General features: G+C 31.0%; 2 protein-coding genes and 2 long non-coding RNA genes across 9 annotated transcripts in view; 3 read left to right on the forward strand and 1 right to left on the reverse strand.

Annotated features, from left to right (window-relative positions):
* Positions 1–12,813, reverse strand: LOC107995993 (neurogenic protein big brain). The gene is made up of 4 exons (XM_017053836.3): positions 12,139–12,813; positions 11,089–11,215; positions 2,875–3,082; positions 1–2,275 (listed from the first exon to the last, which is right to left on the reverse strand). Exons 1-4 carry the CDS (start codon positions 12,446–12,448, stop codon positions 1,136–1,138), a joined length of 1,785 nt encoding a protein of 594 aa, XP_016909325.2. The 5' UTR covers positions 12,449–12,813; the 3' UTR covers positions 1–1,135.
* LOC133667008 (uncharacterized) lies at positions 3,082–5,318 on the forward strand. Of its 2 annotated transcripts, XR_009832060.1 has the most exons (3): positions 3,082–3,429; positions 3,621–3,921; positions 4,173–5,318. It is a non-coding gene; the product is annotated as an uncharacterized LOC133667008 (long non-coding RNA). The 2 variants fall into 2 exon arrangements; XR_009832061.1 differs by having other exon boundaries at positions 3,621–5,318.
* Positions 5,752–8,938, forward strand: LOC107995994 (uncharacterized). The gene is made up of 7 exons (XR_009832059.1): positions 5,752–6,154; positions 6,485–6,686; positions 6,791–7,027; positions 7,135–7,335; positions 7,454–7,716; positions 7,796–8,048; positions 8,503–8,938. It is a non-coding gene; the product is annotated as an uncharacterized LOC107995994 (long non-coding RNA).
* The window catches only part of LOC107995998 (neuroligin-4, Y-linked), a 7,677-nt gene continuing 4,370 nt past the window's right edge, over positions 12,251–15,557 (forward strand). Inside the window, exons 1-2 of one of the 5 annotated variants that reach the window (XM_062082288.1) lie at positions 12,251–12,392; positions 13,742–15,460. In XM_062082288.1, coding sequence (XP_061938272.1) covers positions 15,197–15,460 — 264 coding nt within the window. In that variant the 5' untranslated portion in view covers positions 12,251–12,392; positions 13,742–15,196. Of the gene's footprint in view, positions 12,393–13,741; positions 15,461–15,557 lie in introns of those variants that run through there. The other 4 variants (XM_062082289.1, XM_017053841.3, XM_017053842.3 and 1 more) reach the window with 4 other exon arrangements.

Below are 15,557 nucleotides of genomic sequence, written 5' to 3' on the forward strand. Positions count from 1 at the left end.
TTATTTTTTTAAGTCGTTTATTGTCAAGTTTTTTCCTACTTCCATGCACAAAATGAATATAACAATAAAATCTACATTTCTATAATCTACAATAAAAATAATAAATATAAAATTTAATATATACAAAATACTTGTATTGAATTTTATCGATTTCTACATTCTTCGATGAATATTCGTTACATTTTTCTATTACATTAAATTACTTTACATAATATTTGTAAATATGTAATGACTTTATAATAAGTTTTTTAAAATATAGTATCTTAACTCATACACATTTATTCACATACAATATGCTTACGCGCACACATACAATACATTCACAGGCACACAATATATTATATTAAATAAATATCGAATCGTATATAAAAGTAGTATAAAATTGTTCTTTTATTAGATCGAAAATCGATGACAATAAACTATACAAAACAGATGTTGCATAAATTTTCAAATTTGATCTTCGATGAATAAAAAATATTTTTTGTTCTTTAACGTCATATATAAAATATTTGTCTGAAATCAGTCTTGTGTGGCGGTATACTGATTATAACTTTGATCAGTTTATTTTACCGATTAATTAAAAAAAAACTATTTAATTATTAATCATTAAAATATCAAAATTGATTGCTTTCGAATATTTTTTTGTATAATCGAATTAATAATTGATAGTTTAATTTAAAAATCTATCTATTAATGCCCAAGGGCAATGTACAAAATTTATATAAAATGCAGGATAACAATTATTTTTTCTTATTCGATTCATTATAGTGTATATTAAAAATTGCTGCTAAAAAAACCTCAATTAAATCCTGCACTTTCACTTTGAGGAAACGATGAACATAATTACAATATTATTCTAAGATCCCCATGATATGAAACATGACAATTTCAGTATTAACCATTTTCTGCAATTGTCCTCTACATTCTTTAATAACAATTATAAAATGGCACTGCAATATCTTCTTTTGTTGCTACAAAAATTTATCATATCCATTTTTATTCAATGACTGCTCTTAACTTCCAATCAACTTCAGTAAATGTCAGTACAAGAGACGTATTCTCTTTAAACTGTCTAATCTAACCAACTTTCATACCTTAAACGAAGATCACCAAATTTATGAAATTTATGTTATGTTCAGTATTGAGGATTTGGTGAATTTCTTTGGAAACTATTTTGCTGATTTTGTTGTAATGGCCCAGCCGGACTAGGTCTTCCTTGGTCGCGATACTGAGGTGGACCGGTTGATCCGTTAGAGGGTCCTGTTGATCCAGGAGGGCCGGGTATCTTGCCATAATTCCCCCGCGTCGAACCTTGATAACTGCCATATGCAGAATCATCACTGCGCCTAGAAACATGCCCGTACATACTCTCCGGTCTTCTGGAGTTTACAGCGTTATCCGAATTGCTGGATAACGTTCCATTCTGATGTTGCTGCTGTTGTTGTTGCTGCTGCTGCTGCTGCTGTTGTTGCTGATGATGATTTTGAGCGGAAGATTGGACGTTTGAACCCGATTGTTGAGAATTTTGACCACTTGGGGGAGGAGCTGGAGCTCTCCCGTATATACTAGATCCAGTAGATACACCATATATACCATTCTCCCTTGTACTGAGAGTTGTAGAAATCCCTCTTATCCCATAAATACTTTGCGTGCATTGTTGCAACTGATTTTGCATATTCTGATTCGTGCTATTGTGATTTTGAGAATTTTGATTTTGACCATTTTGTTGTTGACCCTCCCTGCCCGAGCTCGAACCTGTTGTTTGACCTATCCTGATCGGATACAGGCTCTGCGCGGGGACTAAGGGGCCAGGTTTAGGGATCATCAGGCCGTCCCGCGTCCCGGAACTACTCGATTTGGCGTACACACTTTGCGAACGATTCAGATTCGCTCTGGTCAAGGGAGGTGATTTACAATATAGCGATTTCGTCCCACCGTAAATGGATTCGACGCGTTCCAGGGCAGTGGGAGGTGCACTGTAGATCGATGAGGATGCTCCAGCAACTGGACGATAGGTTGCATACGCGCTCGAGAATTTGGGACCGGACGGTTTGTCCAAATCATCGTAAGTATCCTCGTCAGATCTCATCGATGAATTGTCGCCGTCGTCTATATCCCGTGGATCCCTGGACCGTTTCGAATTTAGAACGTATTCGTGAAGGAGAGCTGCTACCGCGCTCCCGGACAATGGGCCCACCCAGTAAACCCAATGGTTGTCCCAACGGTTGCTGACGAATGCCGGACCGAGTGCTCGGGCGGGATTTAAAAACGGGCTCTGAAATTAAATAAAATTAAAAAATTCAAAAATTCATTCCTTTTGATTTAATCTATTCCCGGAAAATTCATTCGATTGTATTTATATATCTTTTTATTTTTGTATTTTCAGATTGTGTATACACAGATGATAAAAATATTCGAAAATTAAAAAAATGAAATTTTCTTAATTCTTGCCTTTATACACGAGGCATTTGGTAAACGAGAATTGTTTTCTTTGCATTGTACATTTGTACGTTTACAAAGCAGGTGGGACCGAAGGATCGAATTCTTCTTCTTCATCTTCTTTTTTCCCCCCCTCTCTCTCCTCTTTCTGTCCTTCTCTCATTTCTTCCTACTCAACATCCCCTCTCCTCCCCTCTCTCTCTTCCTCCCATTACCCGCAGGTGCTGTTTAAAGACGCGGACGGATGGATCTGATTCGAAAGAAATCGAGAATTGCTTTGAATAGACCGATTGCAAAAAGAAATACAAACAACAGTGAGAGAGAGAAAGAGAGATAAAGAGAGGAAAATATACACAGTTTTTCATATTAATCCGATTTTTTTTTCAACGTTAAGAAATTTGTTATTTTATAAAATATATATGTATATGTACTTACTGAAACTAAAGTAGCCGCCGTGTAAGCCGCGGCTAATACACCGGCTGGTTTCGAAGAGATTAACATTGGTAACGTTTTTGAGGATTCTGATGTGAAATGGGCCAGGACTATCAGCACCGAAAGCGTTAATTCTACGAGAAGCCTCTCAATAGGTCCCCCGAGACGACCTAGGGAAGTTAAGGTCTGCGTGTTCGAAGGTGTGGTCACTCTGTAATAATAAAATCAATCGTTATTACTTATTGTTTAATTATTCGATAAATCTTCGTATCCTTAAAATATCATACGAGAGGAATGATTTTTCAATAAAAATAAAAAAATGTCAATATTGCAAAACAATTTACACGTATGACTCGTCATGGTATAATATACGATTTTAATTTTTTTATTGAAAGTTACTATAATAGCAACCAAGCATAAAAGCCCTCTGGCAGCAAAGTCCGTCTCTGTGGTGTAATGTTTATATTAGCTGATGCATCGTTCAATTCATCCATTGCTTTTATACATACATCATGATGTTTCTTTTTTTTTTTTTCATGAAGATTAATAATTTTATAGGTTTGTATAATCGCATGAATATATTTTGTACATTGACTATTTTGTACATATACAGTGACTATAAATTTTTTAAATAATTAATTCTTAATTTAATTTTTTAAATATATTAAATTCTTTAAAAATTTTTCAATCTTATCGTTTTGAAATAATAAAGATCAATTTTATCTTTCATCATCATTTAATTTTTGCAGATTAATTGAAACATTGAATCAAAATTAATAAAGAATTAATACGAGATGCATATCATGTACATCATCAGGGAAAAATGATTTTCATCATTAAATTTTCGGAATGCCTATCTCCTTTGAAATTTATTGCCACGTGCATCGGGGAAAAAAATTTTCCCCTGTCTATCTGAAGAGTAATGCAAATGAAAGCTCCCCTCTTATTCGCCTTCTCTATCTCGAGAGGCTTTATAATCGTGTCATGAGGAGAAAGCGAATTGATGAAATCAGAAATGCAGATCATGACTGCACAATTGAGATTAATCGTGTATGTGTACAACTATAGAATAGAAACAAGAAAAAACACATTTGTGCATTTCTTCCATGAAATTTTTTAAATTTTTGTTCGATTTTTCTTCTTTCCTATACGAGTAATAATCAGATGATTGTCATGATATTATATATAAAGATTGTTATTATCGTTTTTCCTTTTTTTTGTTTGATAAACATTATTTATGTATTAAATTTCACATATTTTATAATATCTATGTTATTTTATGTTATTCATATTTTTTTCAGAATAGTATTTAATACATTATATGCATATTTTTTAAAAGATACATCAATGGTTAAAATGCGTCTAAAGAGGGTGAAAAAGGTTTTAGTCTTTTAAAAGGGACCTATTTTTTTCTACCAGCCGGAAAGAGAACACTCTTTACTTACCCATTCTTCACTGTTTATGGACTAGCTTGCATTTTCTCTACGCTAAAAACTTTTTTGCAATAAAAAGGCAACATAAATATAGAAATATAGATATAGTTTAAAAATATAGATTAAATAATTTTACTCGAACTTTACTTATATATTTGCAACTCGAAAAAATCTTTTCTTTTTTATAAATATCTCTCTTATCATTCCTATCATCATTCCTTACAATTGTCAAATCTAAAACTTCTTCTGTTTCCAGAGATCCACTATAAAAAGTGAAACAAACTTCACGCCATCATTTCGACTCAACGTTATTCTATACTTTTCTGAGAAAAAAGTTTCACAAGTGAATCAACTGGCGTTCGTTTTCTCACGTTTTCCGCTCGAAAAGTTACGATCACTCAGCCGAGACCCACCTCATAGTTTAATCCGGGGTGCACTTGATTCGAGAGATCATGTGCAACCTGTGCCTATATACAGGGGTAACCGAACTCCAAAAACACCCCCAAGGGTCCAGGGCGTCCGGCACAACGTTTAAAATAAATTTCAATTCGAAGCCAGAAAGGGGAGTGTGTGTATGTGTGTGTGTATCACTTTCATTAGACCTCTGTCGTGTTTAACGAGCTATTGATATCTTCCACTCATTGGATAGTACCACTGTATAAGTAGATTGGTATGGGCGTATACATGTATGAGCTTGCCACGGTAATCGTTACTATCCCCTTTTCCAGAGCTCCCTTTTTCAACCAAGGAAATCACCATATGTATGCGATGTGTGTGTTAAAGGCGCGGTAAAACCTATAGCGATATTCCATTCTAAAGTTTTGCCCTATGGGAAACTTCAGATGCTCGGATAATTGCGGTTAAACCAGAAAATTAGGTTCATGACGAATCACTGATCACCGAGGGCGAGTTGTGGGAAGTTTTACAAGATGATCATTCTTTCTTTGTGGGATATATTGTCACATCGAATGTTGTATCAGCTTGATATAATTATATGAAGTTTTAAAAATTAAACAGTAGATGGATAAACTTGTTCATCCTTTCTGCGATTTTTTGAATTAATTTCAAGCATTTTTCTCGGGAACAGTTCAGTTTCCTTCGACAATACAAATTCAAGAGGACAAAGCACAGGAATTCTTTGAAAGACCAATGCGCAAGGTTGGAGCTCGAAGTTCTATCCCCCTTGCCGTGAATAAGAAACGTATGAAAAAAGGGGCCAGGAAGTGTGTACACCCACAAGGATCCGGTTCTGTTGTGAAACAACCATGCCAATTGTTCTTATTTTTTTGTTTTCTTCGCTTCTTTCTTATTTTATAATAAAACTAAAATTAAATATGTAAGTGTATGTATATATGCATATGTGCATAAATATGTATATGTATATAGATGCACATAAAGAACATATAAAACATATAGAACATATAGAAAGAGGTTAACAATGGAAAAAATTTATCTTATATACAATTGAGTATACCGTATCGAATCGTGCCTTCACAAATTATAAGTTGTAAAAGAATCTTATTGACCTATTAGAATGCAAGGAGAAAAGAGACTATATGGCAGTTGGCCTCGAAGAAGTTGTGGATCCTTCCATCTCTATAGAATCCTATATAAATCGTGGGCTGTGGCTTTCTATGGAGGAACACGTGCCAGCCACATGTTGCACAAAACGAATCCTTCAGTGATCCTTTCGAATATCCGAAGCGTAAAGTCGCAGTTACAAAGGAGTTTTAGAAGCCCATAAATGATTCTCTTTCGGACGAAGGATATGAAACATCGACAGATGTTTTCCGACTGAATCTCTTGAAAGATGTTAAATTTCCTATATACGGACGTTTCAAAAGGAATATGTATGGAATATTATAAAATATCGATAATTTCAATCAATCTAACCTAATCTAACCTAATCTTCTGAGTTATTTCAGAAAATTTTCAATGTTTTTTATTCTAATTTTTTAAAAATATTTTTTATGATTATTTATGTATTATTTAACCAATTAATTGATTATTTTTTTCAATAATAATTAATATCTTTATAATTTTTAATTTGATTTTATCGCATTTCAAATACAATTATAATACATATACATATTATTTTATTCTATACACACACATACATATATATTTTATTATTTTATATCGATATATTGTAAATTACTTGAAAAAATAATTTTTGACAGGCATATATAATCTAACAAGTTACGATCAAGGAACGGGACGATTCTCGAGAACACGTGGTTGTGACCATCTGTTGGCATACTGCTTCGACCATCTTATCCTTAGAAACCTCACAAGTTCTCCTGCATTCACAACATTAACACACAAGCATCAATCTTGAATGAAACTTTATTTTATTTATAAAATATATTTATGAAACGCAAGGTATGTCTTTTAAAAAAAGAAAGAAAAAAAAATTCATAAAAGTAATTTAGATTTATAAAAATTAGATTATAAAAATTATTTACTCAACTAACTATTTAATAAAGGAAATAAAATATCGATTAAACGAGAATACAAAATAAAAAAAATAGAACAGATATAATAGGAAAATGAGACAAAAGAAACCCTTTAGAAATTTATTATTAAGAAATTCAACTTTCTATTATCTTTATCGTGAAATTACTACAAAGAAGACGAGGTGTAAACTTTCCCAGCAACGCGTTTAAATATTTATCTTAAAGAACGACTTATGCTCTTAATAATGAGCAACGAATTTTTAAGAGGTACGTGAAAGACTGCCATATGTTCTCCGCTTCTTTTCTTTTCGTTTTTAGAATTTATTTTTACTAACCGAGAGAGATGTTTTTTTGTGTTATTTTTCGTGCAACAGGATACGATAGAACGGATATGTTTTCAAGAAGAAGTAACCGGCACGATTTCAAAGTTGTAAAAGCTGGAGGATCCGTTTGAGCGGACCGCTTTGTGTCCCGCGATAAAAAGTGTTTCAAGCAGGTAAAACATTCCTACTGAAACGATTCTACCTGATCCACCTGGCTTTCACACTACATTTTCGACCACAGTTTCTTTCTATGTAAGTTCATATCTAAAATACTTTGAAAGTAATTTTTTTATGATTAATTTTTTTTTAATTTCTGTCTAAAGATAAGGAAAATATATGAATGTCATTATTTGCGTTATTTTAATCTTAGAAGATTGAGATTCTTGGAAGAACAATACATTCGAAAGCTAACAGCGTACATATTTGATTGATCGACGAATTATCTTCGAAAGAAAATCCGACGAGGATCCTAAGTTGACTGAGAGTATTGAAGAAAGTCGTCAAAATTGCAGCTTAAGAATCTAATATCGACGGCTTTCGAGAAGAGGCTTGGATATTACATATTGCTATAAAGTGCTCTTTCTAAAATATCTTCTTCCGACAAGTGATACTTTTCTTCGATTTTTTTTTGAAGTAAGCATTTAATCCATTTGTTCCTTTCACTTCGTTTCAGTATTTCTATGAAGATTAATATTAATGAAATCAATTACAGAGAAAGAGAGAGAGATTTAAAATTCAAAAATAATAGTTTTGCATGGAATCGCATAAGAAATCAATTCTTCCAGATTAGAAACGAAACGTGACTATCATAGATACATATTGTATCATAGATAATTTTGAAGGACAGGAAATGGACAATGAGAGTGTTTCTTCGCTGGACATCCGGTTCACCACGCGCACTGCGTGTGTCTTATTTGACGTCACAACACACCTGCTTCCTTACAGCTGTTCTCCAATCCGTGGTGGTAAACACCCTTGACAAATAGTTTCATATCACCATTTTTAATATCTCTTTTTCAAACTGTTTCTTATTCGAAAAAATCTCTGTATCGACATAACTATTCCCTTTTGTTACATGAATAAGAAATATAGATTTATTACATATTAACAATTGCATATATACAATTTAAATAATTAATTAAATTGTGAATTATTTGAGATTTGTATTAAAAAATATGAAAAAAGGAATAGTAGTTATGTTTTTCTATGGTAATACATTATAATTTATTTTGTATCCCTATTCTGCCATTGAAAAATTAGACAAAAAGATAATGGGAAACTCTTGTAATGTGTCGATACTAAATCCTTTCCGGATAGTTAGATCTCGCGATTCTCGTAATAATCTCTTGGCTATGTCAGTTCAGTTTACGATCTATCTGCTTGGCTGTCTCTCCATTTCTTTTTTTATTTATATTCCAGGGAAGTATCGCAGTGGGAGCTGCGACCACCCCTCGACAAAACGTAAGGATATGTGTTTTACAAACGCCAGACACACACACCATCGAGTGACCCAGTCGCAACAGATGCAAGAATATGTGTTATTTCTTTCCTCATCTCTCCCTTGGCCATGTCTTTTTCCCTCTCCGATTCTTTTTTCCCATCGGGGTGTATGCATTCCCTGGAGATATTTCTGGAAGGGATGACGAACCCGATCGGTTAACTAGAGTATTGTTCGATTATTATTTCGGTACATATCGTGCACTTGTTATCTCTTTGTGCGGTCATATGGTGGTCCAAGGGTGATCGTGCCATCGATGACGGATCTGTCGTTGCATCGAACTGTTAGTGATATCTATAGTCACCCATACAATTCCATATTATGCATTTAAGAAAAATATAATTTAATATATTTAACTAATAGGAAGAAATTAATTTTGAAAAACAAGATTTAACTTTGTATTATTTTAATTTTTAAGATTTGATAATTAATGATTAATTACCTTCTGCAGGTATTTAATTATAGAATACTTAAAGAGAAAACATTGAAATATATATATATTATATATAATTTTTAATATATATATATAAACATCAATGGATGGATAATGAATGTTCATGTTTTGTACGTTCTTATATTTTACAATTAGCATAAAAGTATCTACAAACATCTACACTTCCACATAAGTACTAACCTGTAACGCTGTTACAGGTTGAACAATCCCCTATATATTGTAACATTACGATACAATTACATCTACACTTGTTTAGTATTTCTTTTTTAGAATTTCTTTTATATAAATATATATATATATATATTTCGGAAATAATTCCAAGCATGCAACAAAAAATAAGAAATGACAGGAAGAAGAAGAGGGAAGAAGGAAAAAGAAAGTAAAGAAGAAGATAGAAGGAAAAATGGAGGACAATGATCCTCAGAAACGGAGAGAACATCTGCTCTGTGGGCCCAGATCGTAGCATGTCCTCCTTCAATAAGAGGCGATCGCGTCGTGAAACTTGTCCCACCTCACCACGCATAGGTATTCATTATCTTCGTCTCTGGTGCCTGCTCGATCCTTTTTCCGCGCGATCTTTTTCGGTCCATGGAACATCTGCGGCAGCTGCAAGACGGTGGCCTGCCGCAGCATACACGGAACGAGGCAGGTGCTCACCTTCGAAGAAGTTTCTCCCCCTAACTCTGCCAATTACGCGTGCCTCTTTCTGCCTCTCTCGCTTTCCTCGTTACTCTTCATTTTCCCGTTTTCAAATCTTTTTATCGAATCATAGATCGTAAATAAATATTATGGTAAAAATAAACAAGTATATAGATATTATAATAATCTTGTAAGAATTGAGTATTGATGATTCGATAAATGATTTGATTTATCTTATAAAGAAACATGTTTTATGTTATAAGTTTCTCTTATAAGGATGATAATTAGGGATCAAATGAGCTTGATATCCTTCGTGATAACTGTTTTCTTTTTTTCTACTAATAGAAAAAGAACGATATATACAAGATACAAAGATATAAAGGATATAAGAATAAAACATAAAGGATAAAAAATTTGTCTTTCTCCCTTCAATTTTTTTTGCCCTCTAGCCAGATTCTTTAACGACGGACAAAATTGAGGCACGTGCACCGAGTTGCACGCGGGCGATCTCTCTTTTCGACCGAAGAGAAAAAAAACAGTATGCTCACGCGCTCCTGATCATCGTCTGGCTACAGAAATTCACTGCCCCAACAAATTATTATAGATTATCTATAGAATTAATAGTAGAGACCTTTTAATAATAATAATAATAATAAAAAATATCGATGAATATATAATATCGATCTGTAAGTATATGTACCTTAAAGTATCGAACAATAGTTCTTACAATCGTAGCTAGAGGGTATATAAGATAAGATGAAACATTTTATAACGTGACACGAAACATAACCAAATTTAACACTTAAAAGAAAAAAATTATCTTATAAATAATTCATTTTTAAAAAATAATTTCTTTTATTATTTTCCATTGTGTTTTTTATTATAAATTTTCATTATTTTAAATTCATCTTTACAAAAATCTGCATTATTTAAAATGGATTCTCGAAAACACTTTATAATACGTCCTTTATACTTCAGTTTAAATTTTAATAATAATTATAAAAATTGATGCGTTCATTTTCATATAAGAATTTAATGATGATGATGTTATTAATTTCAGAATTTTTTAAAGTTGTTAAAACACTTCAAAGGAACAGAAAAACTTTAGGGATTAGATCATGCAGCCTTCTCGGATTCCAGCTATCTAACAGCTGCTCTTCGTATCGTCTTTTTTCTATATCATGTTTTTCCATATGTATGAACACTTAACGGAGTTTTTTTGATTTGGAAATTTATCGTGTTAAATCCTTTGCATTCGAAGTGTTAAAATTATACTTATTATATAAAAATAAAAAAATTTAATTTGATATAGATGCTTCATGGATTTTATAATAATAATTATCTAATTATTATAATATACTAATATAATTATATTAAATGATAATAATTATCTAATGTTTAAGTGATCACTCACCCATACAACATTGCAGCACCAGCTATACCACCTCCACACTGTGCAGCAATGTAGAGAGCAGCTCGTAGGAGAGAGATTCGTCGACACAAAGCGAAAGACACTGAGACAGCTGGATTCACATGACTACCTGTACATTTTATTACAAGTTTCATTACAATCTTATAATATACAAAACAAAATTAAATATTACTTTATGTTATTATTTATTTTATATATATTTTATATATTTTCTATATTTATATTTATAAAAATTAGAATTATATGTTTTGCTATTTCAAATAAGTGTTAAAAATTACAGATGTTTATGAATTAGAAATATGGATATTATAATTATAAATATAGATATGTGAAAATTTTAAAGAATGAAGTCCAGAAGCATATTTTATATAGAAAATAACAATTTTATGAAGAATTTTTGAATCAATTTTATTTGCATCTGATGCAAATTAATACTCAACTCATGCTATTTACATATCAGTTGTTATTGAAAAGTGAAAGATATTCTCTATCTAAATAGATAAAATCAACATTTAGAATAATATAATTAACAAAAGTAAACTCTCTTTACAAAATGAAATTTTTGCTAAATTATACAAACGAACAAAATTATTTTATTTTGTAAAGATATATTTATTGATTTTTATTTAAATAACAAGGGAACAGTATCTATTTAAGATGATACATGAAATATATATACATCTAGGACACGCTCTCGCACTACTATATGCTCTACTATATGCATAGTGTGTTTCCATTGGTTATAATTGGTTAATGAGTCAATCGAGAGAAGAGGAATCGTAAGGACCGAATATAAACGATACGATAGTGTGCGTAACAAAAAGTTTCCACAATTAATATAAAATATCAAGAATTTATATATAAATTTATATATCAAGAAACTATTTCAAAAATGCAATTAATAATAAATATAAAAAGTATGAAATACTTTATAACATAACAATACAATCAAAAATGTATTATTAAAAATATTAAAAATTGCTGGGATTAATTTGAAAATTATAAAAGCATTATTCAAATTGTGAAACTTACCACTGATATGACCAAAGATGAAGCAGATTGCCGAAATTGCAAAACCGGATGCTACAGCAGTGGCTAAGACGGAGAGTCCGCTTCCAGAAACCGCGGAAGACGCAGCTGCGCCAGATACGATAAGACTGAAAAGAAAAGTAGCGAAACACTCGACAGCCACTGCTCTCCAAAGTTCTAAGCTGCGAGCTTCTATAGACATAGGCGCTTTCTTCTCCAAGAGTTCTGTATTATTTTCCTTCAACGAAGAGATCCTCGTAAGTAAGGTCACAATATGAGCATCAAGTTCTCTTGAAAACGTTTCCGTAGGCATTTTTTTTTCTTAATATATAATGAATTGATAAAAGAACAAATAATCTATTTTATTTTTTATAATTTTTTTTAAAGCATTCTTTTTATTATATCATATTCAAAATGCATTTAAATGTCCAAAGTCACTTAGTTCACACTTCCACACAATAATAAGGGATAGAATAAGATTTGAGTAGTTCATAGATGAATTGTAAAATATTGACACAATGAAAGAGCACAAGATTGGACAAGAAATAGACATGAAACCGATGTTGCCAGAATGGTAACGCACTTTCGAGTGACAAGACGATCGTCGAACAAGTGGGCCCTGGACTGTGCGAGTGCCTCCACCATCGCACCGCCCCCACCCTTCGACCACCACCGGTGCATCTGTTCTTAAAACTCAAGGAAATCTGCTGGTCACTACGCGCAAATTGTATATTTTAAAAAAAGTAGAATTTTCTGAGAAGACTATCCTAGACGAAAGTGAAGTGTTAAGAAAGAAAATGATTAACGTGTAATTAATATTATAGTATCTTATGTGGATATTAATTCTATTGAGAATTAATATTTAATATTAGAATATATTATTTGATAATTTTGAATTATTTTATCTTTTCTTTTGATATTCTTTTTTTTTGCGAAAAATACATTTTTAAAATTAAATTTATAATGAAATTTGTTAATTTTATAATTTTAATTCGCACAAAATTATATCATTTTTTAGAAAGGAAGTTTACTTTTATTGAAATAAATTTGAAATACTTTATTTAACAATAATCATATAATAAAGCGGATATGTTAATAAGTATTCCAACATTTTTTCCAAGATTTTTTTGATTTTTTTAAATTAGAAAAAACAATTATATTTATCAAGAAATGTCCTATTCCCATGACTTCATTTTAATATCAAACCTCTCACAAAAAGAAAATGTACGCACAACAGGATGCAAACAACAATTATAATAAAGTCTATTTAAATGCTGAATCAGGATAGTCTGAATATTATGAATAATAAATGTATATTCATTACAAACTATTTAAATTTGAACATTTTACAATATATAAGAGATTAATCGTCTTCAAATCATATTTATATCTTTTTATTAAAATTAAATATACGTAATCTCTAATCAAAATTATCAATTTCAAAAACAGATCTTTTTATAATCAAGAAATAATTTATTATTATAAATAATTATTATCATAAATAATAATAATATAAATAATTATTTTAAAAAAATATATATTATATTTAAAAAATTTTTTGTTATACAATAACTGACTGCTAATTTATATTCACTTTTGTTTTCAGAAGTCAACCCCGTCGTGTCAAGCGTGACGATTGCAAGAAGATAGCTGAGAACGGATAAAAGTGATTAAGCCAGTCCAGTTTTTTACTGGGACTGTACAAGCGTGTGAGTAAAGTTGACTGGGGAATGGATAATAAATCCAGCAATTGCTGTAAATTGGAGAATTCGCTTGAAGGGGAAGCATAGAAAGCAACAGAAAAGACTTTTATTTTGTTATAACTTTGATGGTAGAAAAAACTTCGAATAACATATACTTTTAAATGCAAAATCTTCATATTATCATCGGTCGGTTTTTTGAAAGAAAATAAAATAAAATGATATAAAATTATCATAATGGAAAGATTTTTTATTGATAAAAACAACAGTGATTATCGCATTATTCATGCTTTATGATGTATCATCAATTTCAATGGTACAATAATAATCCGATTTTTTATTTTTAAAAATTATTAAAATTTACAAAAAAATAAAATATTTGATTTAAATATTAAAAGAAATTTTTTGATAAATTCATCGAACGATTTGTATTTGTTGAAAGTATTGTTCATAATGAGTATCACTGATGTAATCTATTTCAGATAAAATCGCTAGATAAGAGTCTCTGTGAACAGATCATATATAAAAGTTTAAATCATCCGTTCACGCGATGGCATACTTAGGTGATTATAGAAATTTGTGGATCACTACTCTGGCTGTATGACTTTAGTATATGACGAGTATTTATTAGTGCATGGATGGTCTTCGCAGCGTGTATTTGCACGCAAGAGTAATATTACCATTCAGTACGCTTTGAATGTTAGTCCCAGTAATTTCAGTATCTATCGTAAATAATTTTCAAAACTTCGTGTTTGTTATGATGTAATTGTGAATCAGTTTTATAAGTGAATTTAATTTTAAATAATTTGACTGTTTCATAACTTTTTATTCATAACAATATCAAATAGTTATCATTCGATGATATATAATATTCAAAACAAAAATATTTATAATGTAATATAAATTTATAAAAAATAATATTTTAAATGTGAATTATAACGCATTATAGCATATAAATATAAATTAAATTTAAATGCTTGCTAATTTTAATTAAAAAATAATAGTTTTAAAACGTGACAGTTACAGGGTGTTGGCCTACGCGTGTGTCAACCCATTGATTTCGTAAGCGCACGTGTACAAAAATTGAACGTTTAACCTTTTCTTTTTTTAAAAAGAAAAGAAATGTGTTTTAGTTATTTTTATAATGACTTCTTTTTTCCATATATATTTTTAATAAGAATATAACTACTAGTAAGATTTTACTTTCATAATAGCTTTCGCTTTTTCTTACTTCATTGAGAGTTTCTTGGAAGACCGAGTTTCTCGTTTTACTATTTGTCTAAAGAAGTATTATGCATGTATACACATCGTATACATATATTTGTTTGTTTGTGTGAAAAATCAACTCGCACGCGGGCAAGATGGCTGCAGGTACTCCATACTCGTCGATTGGACGCATCTGTTTTTGTCTTTGTCTCTTCGCAATTACAGTAATCTGTCACGAACAAATATCCCCGGGTAGTCGGTATTACAGTCGTGATGGAGTATATGTGCCTCTAAATGGACCGGATCATCGAACCGAGACTTATGTTTACAAAGACAGAAGGTATGGATATCGTCCTAGTTATTTGGACGTTGTTTACAAAGAACATGCCAAAGCACCGGAGAATCGATATCTTTATGAGGTAAGATAGAATAAATTATAATTATGTTCGTATTATAATGAACATAATATGTTAATATATTTATTTATTTTTAGTAAGTAAGATTATAATTAAAAAT

The sequence above is a fragment of the Apis cerana genome, linkage group LG11 (assembly GCF_029169275.1).
Source record: "Apis cerana isolate GH-2021 linkage group LG11, AcerK_1.0, whole genome shotgun sequence".
In the NCBI taxonomy this organism is placed as follows: Eukaryota; Metazoa; Arthropoda; class Insecta; order Hymenoptera; family Apidae; genus Apis; species Apis cerana.